General features: G+C 38.7%; 1 protein-coding gene across 1 annotated transcript; it reads right to left on the bottom strand.

Moving 5' to 3' along the window:
- Positions 1-1,016: 1,016 nt before the first annotated feature.
- ildr1b (immunoglobulin-like domain containing receptor 1b) lies at positions 1,017-13,065 on the bottom strand. Its single transcript, XM_054615000.1, is given in 9 exon segments — positions 1,017-2,524; positions 3,688-4,091; positions 4,094-4,603; positions 5,560-5,685; positions 5,897-6,043; positions 6,154-6,273; positions 6,633-6,782; positions 10,929-11,099; positions 12,800-13,065. Coding segments are annotated over 9 exon segments (1,716 nt in total). The 5' UTR covers positions 12,849-13,065; the 3' UTR covers positions 1,017-2,485.
- Between the last annotated feature and the right edge of the window lie 1,120 nt (positions 13,066-14,185).

Below are 14,185 nucleotides of genomic sequence, written 5' to 3'. Positions count from 1 at the left end.
GTGGCACTGTTTAAGTTCCATGGCTTTATTACAGTACCAGTCAAAAGTTTGGACACACCTTCTCATTCAATGGTTTTTCTTTATTTTCACTTTTATTTTTTTCTACATTGTAGATTTATATTGAAGACATCCAAACTATGAAGGAACACATATGGAATTATGTGGTAAACAAACAAATGCTCAACAAACCAGAATATGTTTTATATTTTAGATTCTTCAAAGTAGTTGAATGAGAAGGTGTGTCCAAACTTTTGACTGGTACTGTATGTTATAGAAAAACATTGCTATGGAAGAATCTTTAAGTCATGCACCGCCACCAACACCACATAACTCAGATCAGATCCTGATAATAGCATCTGCTTTCCCCTGCTGGCAGCAATGCTTGACTACAAATCAAACAATATTGCATGTTGTAGTGCAGTTATGTCTGGTTTGACTTGTTATGTTTCCCCTGGGGCAAAATGTTGTTCTTATGAAGTGTGCTGTGTACAAGCTATCAATACTATTTATAAGTCATAAATGGCAGTTTCACTGTGTTTTGTCCAGAGTCACAGGAGTCACATGAATGCATTGGTTTCAGCTAAAAACAGTATTTCTCTAATGGGTGTAGGACTACCCCTAGTGGTACTTTGGAGTACTGCATGGGGTACGTGAGATAAATAAATACATAATTAAAGAAATATCAGTCTTGCATTCTTTTTTTTATAATTATATTTTATTAAGTGATAATGTAAATGTAATCTGGATAAACCACATTCAATATCAAATATACCTCATTTCAAATCGTCAAGTTTCGCAACTTTTGTTCAGTTACGTTGTATTTAAAGGGGGTACATCATTGAACAAAGTTTGAGAACCACTGGCATACAACACACAACCCAAACAAAAATTTCTGGTTGCATTAAGGATGGGAAAAAGTCATTATTATATTTTTCACAACCTTGGAACATAATTGGGGTCTGAAGGGTTAAAGAAATATCAGTCTTGCATTCTTTTTTTTATAATTATATTTTATTAAGTGATAATGTAAATGTAATCTGGATAAACCACATTCAATATCAAATATACCTCATTTCAAATCGTCAAGTTTCGCAACTTTTGTTCAGTTACGTTGTATTTAAAGGGGGTACATCATTGAACAAAGTTTGAGAACCACTGGCATACAACACACAACCCAAACAAAAAACAAAGACTATTAACCCACATGTTCACCATACATAAAAAAACAAGCGCATTGTCACTATTTGAATATAGGCTACAGTTAGCATAACTGCTGTACAGAAAAAAATGAATCTAAATCTAAACATACATTTTTATATACACATCCTTCGAGCCAAAACCAATTCAAACTTTTTGATCAGAGCACAATGTTCTCAATCAAGTTAGATTACCAATTTAAAGTCTTGGATTTTATGTACACACAATTTGTAATAGTTTTCCCCATATGATTTCAGTTGAGTTAATTCCTTCTATGTGTTTCCCTGTGTCAATGCGTTTGTATTAATCTGATGTAAATGCAACTTTATTTAGGATTATGCACCATGTGAGCAAAGTAAAAGCAAAAATTGTTCTGTTTTTATAAGTTTTATAAATTTAGAAATTGCACGCTTTGCCCAGATGGTCCATCTTTAGGAACAGCCTTTTGATTTAAAAGGATCATTTCGGTTCAGTTGGGACCAACAGATCGAATGATCAATCTATATAATGTATAAAAAATATATAAATGACCCCCTTCACACTAGCTGTATGTAAAAAGGTTTATTTAAAACATACACATCGTGATACATCTCTATTCATGTTTGTAAAAAAGCAAACATTAATCAAAATCGAAATCACAATTATACGTTGGTGTTGATCATTCAATAGGTTCAGTAAGTCCACCAACTCTGTCCATCTACAAACATCTTCATACAACACCCGTTTAATTACTGCCTTATAATGTTATCAGGGGTGAAAGGTAAAAAAAAGACACTTTGAATGGTACAAGAAATTATGCGAAAAATTAAAATGATAAAAAAAAACAAATACACACTGTATCTGTCTCACACATTACATGTTCACAATGATGAACCTAAATAACCCATTAGATCTCACAGTATCCAACAGTCTGCTTGTTGAAACTGTTGAACATTTACTTTAAAAAAAACACAAGGAAAAGATCCATCACCAGACACAAATTACACCGTTTGAAACAGCTAGATCAATAATCACACATGGGTTTAATAACATCTGCAATTCAAAGGCTCAACTGGACAGCTTTTCTTCATGCATAAATTATAGTTTTCAATACACTTACATACAGTACATTCAGAGTAAAAGTATATTCATCCAGTACATATTCAGGACTCACTATTACATTTTGCACTATTTTGCAACTATATTCTTGCAGGCTGATTGAACTGATGAGAGTACCTTCTGTTTGTCTTCATTTTCACCGTTCTGGAAACATTCAGGAACAAGTAAGAAAAAAAAAAATAGAAATGTTTCAGATGACTACGCTGGTGCCGCTACGGGAACTTCTATCCTAAGAGAAAAAAGTGACAGAGGTAGAGTAAGGTTAAAGAAGTAGTTACTACAATTCAATACCAGTGGTGGAATATAACTAAGTGCATTTACTTAAGTAACCTACTGTACTTGATTAGAGTGCAATTATGTCACACTATATTCCCTTTTTATGCTACATTCTACTTCTAATCACTACATTTCAGAGGTAAATATTGTTTTTTTAAGTAACCTACTTTTATTTGACAGCAGTTACTGTTCACTTTTACTTTAAAAAACAAGATATGCAGTACTATACTACAAATCTACCCAGTAATATACAAAGTATCTAAAATTGTCTCCTTGTTGACATAGTACAACATTCAAATTCTATTACATGTATTTATCAGATGTATTTAAGTATATTTTTCAGTTTTTCTGTTATTTAACACTGTTAAATGAGCCATTCTGCATTATGAGAATATCTAATTTTGATACTTAGAGTACATTAAGCTGATAATACGTATTTATGTAAAGGATCTGAGGACCTGTTCCACCATTAGTCAATTTACACAAGCAGAAGAAAAGACAAAATGACAAAGAAGTACAATAAAGGTGGTGAAAGAGAGAAATCAGTCAAGACTAAAGCTATAAGACTTCTTCTTTTTTTTTTTTTAAATCTACAGCCATACTGGGGACAGTTGTGTTTTGAGCTAAATGGTAACTACAGGGTGCTAACATGCTCACAATGACAATTTTATCATGCTAATGTTTAGCAGGTATAATGGTAACATGTTCACCATCTTAATTAAGCATGTTAGCATGCTAACATTTGCTAATTAGCACTTAACACAACATACAACTGAGGCTGATGGGAATGTCTTTAGTTTTTCAGTTATTTGTTCATAATGCAAAGTATTGGATAACTTAAAGTTTTGCCCTAACCTCATAGTGGCCAAAAAAAGGTCATTACAATTCAGCGAATGGGGACGGGAATGTCTGCACTAAATGTAACAGCAGTCCGACAAATTGTTGTCAAGGTGTGAAAAATTTCTCTCTGGATCAAAATGCTTGAATGAACGCATAGCTAAAGTAATGAAGGAAAGAAGCCATGACTAAAAGCAACAGGAGACAGAAAGCAATGAACCAAAGAGAATAACTCATCAGACCATTGGTTTAGAGTGTATATCAGTATCTGGCTCTTACAGAAAGGCGGTCGTAGTTCCTCTGACCGTTTCCACGTCCAGGCTGGGTCTCAATGGAGAAGTAGCTGGGGGGCTTCTCTGGCCAATCCTTCCCCTTACCTCCTTTCCTTCCACTGCTGTCCTCCTCATCTGAGCTCCAGGATCCTTTGCGGTGCTGAGGAGGTGAATAGCTCCTCTCCCTCCGAGCTGCTCTGCTGGTTAGCTCCCCCATCAGGTCGTCCCGACTACGAGTGCGCGGTCTGGATCCACCTCCTCTCCTCCTGGACGAGCTTCCTCTCTCGTTCCTCGAACTCCTGTGTGGCGCTGCTGCTCGCCTGTTCTCCCATCCGGAGCTGTCGCTGTTATCACGCAGGATCCCTCGTCTGGAAGGAGAGACGTCCCTGTAGCCACGACTGTCGCGGGGGGACCTCCTCCGGAGTGATTTGTACTCCCACTGGACTGGCTGGATATTCTGGGACCAGCTCTGGCTCCGTCTCCACCGCCAGGCCCCCTGCGTGAGGAAAAGCTGGGTACACGCTGGATTATAGGAGGCAGGGTGATCACCCTTCTCTCCATCCCTCTTACCCCCATCTCATCCAGGGCCGACAACATACTCGGGGGCCCTGGTGTGTAGGGAACAGCTTGAGGAGCCAGCTGAGGTTGTAGTTGAGGCTGTAATGGGTGCATATTTTGGTGAGCGTGTGGAAGCATTTGATGTGCTCCCACATCCAGCCCCATCACCTGGTTTTCCAGGTAGTCCAAGACCTGGCCAGTGCCACGGTTGCTGCCATGCACATTGCCGCTCACATGGTGTGGATGAGGAGGAGGCTGATACTGATACTGAGGCTGATGCTGATGCTGATGCTGCAGGGCCATGGGTGACAGCTGCATGGGAGCCATGGCAAAGTTTTGTTTGGTGGGGTAGTCCGAGTACGAGCCTGGAACAAAAGTGACAGAGAGAGATTTTAATAATCTGCACCAGCTAACTTTTGGCCACATTGAGGCACCAGAAACAAGCTGTAAACGCAACATTTACACATTTTCATCTAATATAGTTGATAGGTTGTGAGCAAAAAGTTTCAGATTTACATATTCAGATGTTAGGGAGTAACATATGTGTTGTTCTCCACTCACTGCAGAGGGAAATACCTGGCTTTATGGCTCCACTTTATGGTACCACTTTATGGCACCGTCTTGGTGTTGGGTAAGTTGCTACGTTTGCTTTTAAGAGCTTTGTTTTTGCTATGGGAGTGGTAGAAGTTAACCAGGACTCTTTAGAGCTGAAGGGAAACTCGGAATTTGTTGATAACTATCTGCAGCTTCATCACTATGAACATCTCGCATTCAAGTAGTCATGTGATCAATAATTCATATAAAAATATTGATTATAGCTGCTTTAAACTAGACAAGGGCTTATTTTTCACAGGGACCTTTCAATACCATATTATTATCTCCCCTTTCTTATAGTTTTATCTGGATGTTTTCAAATAAAACAGTTCCTAAATCAGTAATTAAGTATTATCTTAATCACATAAAAAGGTGACAGAACTAATCAATCAATAATAATAAGGCAGACAGGACACTGCTTTATTTTTTAGTGAAGATTAAAATACAACAGTTTATACTTATTAAAGAAATATGGTTTTAATAATGCTATACTAGCATAATCGGTGGTTTACGCAGACTTTTGTATTTTTTGTTGGAAGCACCAAAAACTGTTTTTATCATACTGTGTTATTTTCTTGATATGAATCTAAATATAGACATAAAAGTAGTGTTCAAGTAAATAAACCAAACAAACGCCCTTGAGTCTGAACAAGAATGATGAAACAACCTATCAGATTCCACAAAGCATTAAAGGAGAGTCCTTTGTGTGTACTTTTGTGTCCCTCACCTGAGTACAGTATGGGAACGCCCTGAGAGGAGGCGTTGGAGCTAATGGGAGCGTAAATGGGTTGACCGTTCATCCAAGGAGACATAGCCTTCTGAGCGTCTTTCATCATCCTGTGCTGCATCACAGCTGAAAAACAAAGAGGGAGTCAAAGGTTTGTGTGACTCGGTATTGACTTGTCAGATTTTGATATGTGGGCTTGAGCAAATACGAAATCTGTGAGAGAAAGAGTTTGATCGATGCATAAATAGTTGTGTAACATGATCTATAAAATGTGACCTTATTGTTTTTATAAAGAGTATTGAAGTGTCCGCTGACAGACAAATAGAATCTGTTGTACCTTTCTCCGGGCAGCAGCATGTCTGTGGACAACACGGGCAGCGGACGTAGCAGCAGCACTTCTGCGGGCAGCACTGGCAGCAACATATGCAGAGGAGCATGATGAGCAGGAGAGCACCGATGATGATTAACAGGACAGTCAGCCAGTCTGGAACAAGTAAAGAGCAACATGATTACTGATATGTCGATCTCAGAAAGTCGTTTCAGGCTCTGTGTGACCTTGAATTGAGCATGACAACCTGAACTGAGGAAACTCACGGTATACGATAAGTTTGATTTCACGATCCGAGTCGCCCGACGTGTCACCGGCAGCGTCGATGCTGCAGAAATACACGCCGTTATCCCACCACATCACCTCATTGATGACCAGGTCAGCCTCTGTTCACAGACAACGTCACATTACTTCATCATAAAATAAGACAAGGACACTTCGGTTGAAATTGTTCTGAACTGGATCACTGCAGTTTAATGGGAAAATATTCAAACAAAAAGATGTTCATGACATGATTGTAGTTTCAAATCTTTGTAATGGAATGAACGGATTGGCAAATAGTTCTTTGTTAACAGTATCAGTTCATAATCCAGACTAAATCCATCTAAAATAACCCATTTAACTGTATACATTTTCCTTATTTCTATACAAACGTATGCCGCCTGTACAGTGTTTTAAAATGTAGTAATGTATGATTCTATAGATATTGCAGACTGTATCAACATTATAATGGGCTTAAACTTACTGTTCTGAATGGTTATTTTGCGTATTCTGTATTCTGCACCCAGAATGGGCTCATTGGTGCCCCTCTTCTGGATCACAGTGCGGACTGTACGCTGGCGGTCCGGGCAGTCATTGGAGGGGTCCTGACCCAGCTGCAGAGAGGCCTGATAGGCTTCGGAACAGAGGAAAATACAATGAAATGCGTTCAATTTATTGCATATTCTGTTTCTACCAGATCGGTCTACCTCATGCTCCTCAACCATCATAACTGCGGCACTCATTTACTTCAAGATGTAAACCATCAGCTCTTCAGTTTCAGCAGGTTATCAAAGCTGAATAATAATTTAAAAGCAATTAGCTAAAAAAAATGTAAATCACATACGTTTGTGTGTGTTGCTGCCGCTTCAAAGTTATTGTGTGTTTAATGACATTATCATGACCATCATTTTCCTTACTTGTGATGTTACAAAATACTGCTATTCTAATACAATACCATGTTCATCAAAACTAATTTGAGAAGTTATTACTCAACTACTGTTTTCTTGCAGTTTTTAATTTCTTTTTTAAGTTTATAACTTGTAAATGACATAAAAAGCATAAAATAATAAAACGGGACAAAAAAAGAGGCCCATTAGTTACATCTTATTATGAACTTCTTTTTTCAAGCACGGCTCTGAGAAGGATCTCTTACACACCCAAAAACCCTGAACTGTTTTTCACATCAGACATGTTGACTCATCATAGCAAGAGAAGCACAGCTGGTGCCAATCAACATTAATGATTGCTACAATACAACTGGAACTGGAGCACCTTGTTGAACATCGTTAGTGGTTTTAGAAACACCTGAGTTTTTCCTGCGACGACATGACAAAATGTCTACTGTGGAAAAACATCCTGGCCCTGTTTCAGAAAGCAGGTTTAACAAACCTCTAGACCAACCCTGACACGGAAAACTGTGGGTTTTCGTTTCCAGAACAGCTGATCAGAGTTTATTCACTTTGAGTAAGGCTCGAGGAATGAAAAAAAGCCATCGTCAATGGAGCTCCAATTCCACGATTCACCATGGCAACAGGTAACCAACAGGCAGGACTACATTTTCATTTTGCAGTGGAAGTAGAGATATTAATCATGTTAGATATATATGGACTGTGCATATTTATGTGCCTGAGTCAGAGAGGGGAAAAGTTTATTTTGTTTTATTTTGTTTAACTGTATTATTAATCATAATCTACCAGACTATGATGAAATGGTGGATTTGTCTGTAGCCTACATTTTAAGTATATATGTTCAGCTTTAATCTGACAGGTAACAACTGAAGAATTTGAAAATATTGTTGAAAATTTAAAAATTATATAAATCAATAGACAGGAGACATGATTGCTAGCTCACAATCTGACCCGGTAATAATGTTTTGGGTGATTAAAAGGTTTAAATACATTGGATTTTAAATGTTATTTATTCAATTTGGATTGTTACTCAACAGCATGGCACTGAAATGCTGGTAAACACGCTCATAATATGTAGCCTATTTAAAAAACTGACATTCAAACTACATTCTGCAGCTGAACCCTGATCCCGCTCAAACATTTACATATAATCTAAATTTTTCTATGGAATTTTGTTCAGTGCCAGCTGACATCAACTATGTGCACAGAGCTGGCTCTGTAAGAGGGAGGTGACAGAGAAACACTCAGGGCTTTTTAAAGAAACCTGCCATCAAGCAGTTAGGTTCACATAGCCAGTTACTATGGTAACAGACCCAGTGTTTAAGTCACATCTCTTTTTGAAACTGTAAAACAACAGAAATTCCCTCGTCTCAGGATTAATTTATTCAGAGTTTTTCTTACTTTCTGAAATAGGGCCCTGACCAAAATTCAAAATGAGAAAACCGTTATGATCTTTAATAAGCTTTTTCTGACAACTTCTTCTAACAAATGTAAGCCTGTGTAGATTGGCTACACCGAAAACCTGGCCAAATTGCCTGTTCCCAAAAAGCTGCTGCATAAACCCAGTCCCCTAGAAATTGGATAAATGTACTACTTTGCTCCAAGGAGTATGTTTTATTGGAAAACGTAATGCTGTCTGGATTATGTTCTTTGGAGTTTGTTTTTTTTGACTGAAGGAAATGCTATATTTTTGTACCACACCATGGTTGGTTTTTTTTGGTCTTTTTTTTTGCAACAAAAGAACTCGGTTAAGATTAGAGAAAGATGTAGATTAAATGTCAAAGTAAACACGCCCTGTCTAGTGATTTCAATATTTAATAAATACCACAACTTTTCCTTTAACCTTTAACAGGGTCAAAACAAACAGTCTACAGTGCTCCTGTATGCATATATATACAATAAAAAAGTTGTATGAAGCCTTTTGTGGCTTCAGAGGGAGCTGTGTGAAGTCTGAAATATTGATCATGCTTTAGTACAAGGAGATACTCTATAGGAACAGCAGATACAGTGGGTACGGAAAGTATTCAGACCCCTTTAAATTTTTCACTCTTTGTTTCATTGCAGCCATTTGCTAAAATCAAAAAAGTTCATTTTTTTTCGCATTAATGTACACTCAGCAACCCATCTTGACAGAAAAAAACAGAAATGTAGAAATTTTTGCAAATTTATTAAAAAAGAAAAACTGAAATATCACATGGTCATAAGTATTCAGACCCTTTGCTGTGACACTCATATTTAACTCACATGCTGTCCATTTCTTCTGATCCTCCTTGAGATGGTTCTACTCCTTCATTGGAGTCCAGCTGTGTTTAATTAAACTGATTGGACTTGATTAGGAAAGGCACACACCTGTCTATATAAGACCTTACAGCTCACAGTGCATGTCAGAACAAATGAGAATCATGAGGTCGAAGGAACTGCCCAAGGAGCTCAGAGACAGAATTGTGGCAAGGCACAGATCTGGCCAAGGTTACAAAAGAATTTCTGCAGCACTCAAGGTTCCTAAGAGCACAGTGGCCTCCATAATCCTTAAATGGAAGAAGTATGGGATGACCAGAACTCTTCCTAGACCTGGCCGTCCAGCCAAACTGAGCAATCGTGGGAGAAGAGCCTTGGTGAGAGAGGTAAAGAAGAACCCAAAGATCACTGTGGCTGAGCTCCAGAGATGCAGTAGGGAGATGGGAGAAAGTTCCACAAAGTCAACTATCACTGCAGCCCTCCACCAGTCGGGGCTTTATGGCAGAGTGGCCCGACGGAAGCCTCTCCTCAGTGCAAGACATATGAAAGCCCGCATAGAGTTTGCCAAAAAACACATGGAGGACTCCCAAACTATGAGAAATAAGATTCTCTGGTCTGATGAGACCAAGATTGAACTTTTTGGCGTTAATTCTAAGCGGTATGTGTGGAGAAAACCAGGCACTGCTCATCACCTGCCCAATACAATCCCAACAGTGAAACATGGTGGTGGCAGCATCATGCTATGGGGGTGTTTTTCAGCTGCAGGGACAGGACGACTGGTTGCAATTGAAGGAAAGATGAATGCGGCCAAGTACAGAGATATCCTGGAAGAAAACCTCCTCCAGAGTGCTCAGGACCTCAGACTGGGCCGAAGGTTCACCTTCCAACAAGACAATGACCCGAAGCACACAGCTAAAATAACAAAGGAGTGGCTTCGGAACAAGTCTGTGACCATTCTTGACTGGCCCAGCCAGAGCCCTGACCTAAACCCAATTGAGCATCTCTGGAGAGACCTGAAAATGGCTGTCCACCAACGTTCACCATCCAACCTGACAGAACTGGAGAGGATCTGCAAGGAAGAATGGCAGAGGATCCCCAAATCCAGGTGTGAGAAACTTGTTGCATCATTCCCAAGAAGACTCATGGCTGTACTAGCTCAAAAGGGTGCTTCTACTCAATACTGAGCAAAGGGTCTGAATACTTATGACCATGTGATATTTCAGTTTTTCTTTTTTAATAAATTTGCAAAAAATTCTACATTTCTGTTTTTTTCTGTCAAGATGGGTTGCTGAGTGTACATTAATGCGAAAAAAGGGTCTGAATACTTTCCGTACCCACTGTATTGTGGGAAAAACAAATGTAACAAGTTGTCAGTGAACAATTTAGGACTGATAACTCCATCAAAACTTTTCCTTATTATTTTGATAAAAGTATTACTGTGAGACAGGGTTGTAGTTAGTAGCAAGAAAATATATAAAACAAGTCTTTAGTGCTCCAGAGAATGAAAGCTACTGTGAAAAAGTTCACCGTGTCTGCCATTTGTTTATGCACACCACCATTTAAAAAAATAAAAATTTGGTTCAGCTATACTATCGCACACTAAAATCAGTGCCTCGTTCCACCTGCAGCCTCACCTGTGGAGTAGAACTCCAGCACCGGGTCTTTGCAGAAGGACTTGAACCTCCAGGTGACCAGCACATCCTGAACGTTTGCTGAAGTAGTGTAATCACAGCGAAGGATCACAGAGGCAAACAGAGTCGTGCTCCTCTCCGTCTCTGGAACAATCACCTGGATGGACAGCAGCTCTGTTGAAATAATGAGAAAATGTAAAATAACAGCACCCACGATGACAAAATAGTAAAATCACTGTAACCTTAGAGAGGGAAATCAACTCTTGTGTGTTTGTGTAGCAGCTTTGCTCTTGAGCGCTGGATGGATAAGAATCTGACCAAACTGGTTAATAGTTTACAACAGAAGTCATTAGGTGTGCACATATTTTACTATGTCATTGGTACAAAAACATTTGTCAATCATAATCAGCAATGTAGGGTTGAAGAAAACAAGCTGATGACAGGCGACCTGTGCTAATTGAGAAAAGTAGCAGTTAAGGTTTGAGGTCAAACACTTTCTGTTTGAAATAGTTGTCCAAATCTGATAGAGATGAATGTATGTCAGTCAGTGTCCGACATGTGCTGCCCGTTTATGTCTTAAAATGTAAACAGTAGATAGATTAGGGCCGCAACTAACAATTATTTTTATTATCGATCAATCTGACACTTATATTCTTAAGAAATCGCTGAATTGTTTGATACATTAAAAGTCAGAAAAGTGTAAAAAATGTGTATCACTATTTGCCAGAGCTCAAGTTGACATCTTCAAATTGCTCGTCACAAACTAATGTAGAGAATATTTTGAAAGAGCTGGAGTCAGTACATTTCTGCTTTAGTGTCATCGGTTTATTCTTCTTTTTCTTTTTTCTAAACAGCTAATCGAGTAAGCAAATATTCTTCCATAAGCCACAACGTCATGATCATGATCACGTGTACATCCATAACCCAGCTGTGTGTATTTTATCCACTTGCAAATGTTTTCTAAGTAACAATTTTCTCTTCATGCTTTTTGCCTTTTATTTATTGAGAATACAATATAAAACTGAATTCAAAACTGGGAACATATTCTCTTAACCATCCAGTCCAAAAAGCATGTAAGACATGTAAACATTTACAAAACTTAACTGCAGGTTTTCATAGTTTTCAGACAAAAGTAGAGATCTCTCCACACAACGAAAGAATGCATATTTTCATAGATTCCTGATTTTTCTTGTCTGAACTAGATAAACTGAATATCTGAACATTTAGTGACATCATCCTGGCTCTTAGGAATATGACTATCATCTTTCATGTTATTACTATTTCTGATGTTTTATTGATGATAGGATCTATTAATCGATGTATCTTGAAAATAATCTGCAGACAAATTGATAATCTTTTTTTTTTTTTGCATTTGCATCCTTATTTAGCTAATTTACAAGGATATCGAGCACAAGCACATTGGGACACTTGGAAAAACAACTTTAAAAAGTTTGTTCAGTTATGAAAATAATTGATTTACTTTCTGTCTATAATTGATCTAATATTTTAGCAATCGCAGATTAAGCCATAGTGAAAATAATATTTATGCCTCTGATGACAAACACAATGTCCTCATCAACATGTTGTTTTCCAAGACCATTTGATATTATTAAGATTTATATTTAGTACTGTATTCTGCATAACGAGGCTGTTTCCACTGTGGGAACTGTTTCTTTTTACTATAATAGCGTGCAGTCACGTGACAGCAGTCGGCCTTGTCCTATTTCCACCTGTCGATAATTAACTTGTACACACAACTGTTAGTTTCGATTGTTTGCTTTAGTGGCTTCAACTTAAATTCCTGCGTTTCCGCTGAAAAACCAGCCAATGCTACTCTACTAAAGTATAAATGTGAAGGACATTTAAAGCCTCACCCGTTGGCAGGTGAGCCAGCAGAAGCGCCATCAGTATCATATTTCCCATCTCGTTGCTCTTTATCCCTCCGCGGAAGCGTCACTCTCTCTTTATCCTGTAGGCGACTCAAAATCCTCCACAAATCCGGAATATTTGGAGAAAAGCGTTTTGTATCCGCTGTCCTGCATAGTATCTCTTCTTTACCCGTGAGGCGACATGCTGGGGAGGCTGTGTTTGTTGGTCTAAGGTAGAAGACGAATGTTTACAGCCGACCTGAGGAACAACTTTCCCAGAGAGAGAGAGAGAGAGAGAGTCGGTGAGAGAGATCGTCCCCCCCCCCCCTCCAGCTTCAGGTGACATCATTGACCCCGCCCTCTCCGACAGGTGCAACATGGAGGAAATGGAAAGAGGAGCAGGAACGACAAACAGAGGAGATGTTGATATTTCCTCCAATTTATGCAAAAACAAGTTTTTCAGTTCAGGTTTTGGTTTCACTGCCAACATGTGTTTTTAAAAAATGAGTTGCATGAGTCTTCCCCGCACAATCCCTTTTATTTTAGTCTCTTCTTTTGTAGTAAGACGAGTAACAATGGAGAAACAGTTCCTTTAGCAAATTACTAATGTATTAATTAGTCATCTGCTGTGTTTTAATGAGTTCATTGCCTCTTTATAAGAGTATGAAAACACTCTTTGTGTGAATGTTAATATCCAGTCCATCAATCTTAAGGCTTTCTTCAACCCAGTTAAATTAAAAGGAGTGAAGCCTGCATAATCTGAAAACTCTGACTGTAGTAGAAACAGGTCCTCTGTCTGGACTGATGGTTTTTATTCATTTGTTTGAGGCAAAACAGCCAGACTGCAAAATTCACTCCAGGGATGAGTCATACTGTTGGAGCTCTTTGTGCGAGGGTTGTTTACGTCTCTCATCCAGGAGGTTGGACCCCGGCGAGCTTTTGCTGTTGACACAAAACAAGCCCGCCTGAGCTGAGCTCGAGTGCTGCTCTCAGCTCACTGAAGTGCTCTTGAAATCCTGAGAAGAAATGCTGTGTTCATGAAAAGCTTTGCCATCACATCTGTGTCTGGCTCCACTCTGAACATGGAGACATGCCAGTTTTTCAAATGCCTCCCTTTTCTTTATCAAGGGAGGCATTTGGAAAAACTGGATCCCCCGAGCCTCTATTTTGAAGCCTGTGTTTCAAAAGGCTAACAAATGTTCTTCTGTTTTGTTTTTATCAAAATTGGGTCTCATTTAGCTAGAATGGTGAATCTGATCAGCAAACCTGATCTCCCCCTCCCCACCAGAGTCAGAAGATGAGAGATAGTTTGCTTGTCGATATCATTACTGAACAGTCAGTCAAAGGACTATAAAGAGTCAGAAAACTACCACAAAGAATTGCAAAAACGAT

This window comes from Anoplopoma fimbria, chromosome 16 (genome assembly GCF_027596085.1).
Source record: "Anoplopoma fimbria isolate UVic2021 breed Golden Eagle Sablefish chromosome 16, Afim_UVic_2022, whole genome shotgun sequence".
NCBI lineage: Eukaryota > Metazoa > Chordata > Actinopteri > Perciformes > Anoplopomatidae > Anoplopoma > Anoplopoma fimbria.
Note: the sequence above shows the minus strand (reverse complement) of the source record. Positions and strands in the feature narration are given on the sequence as shown.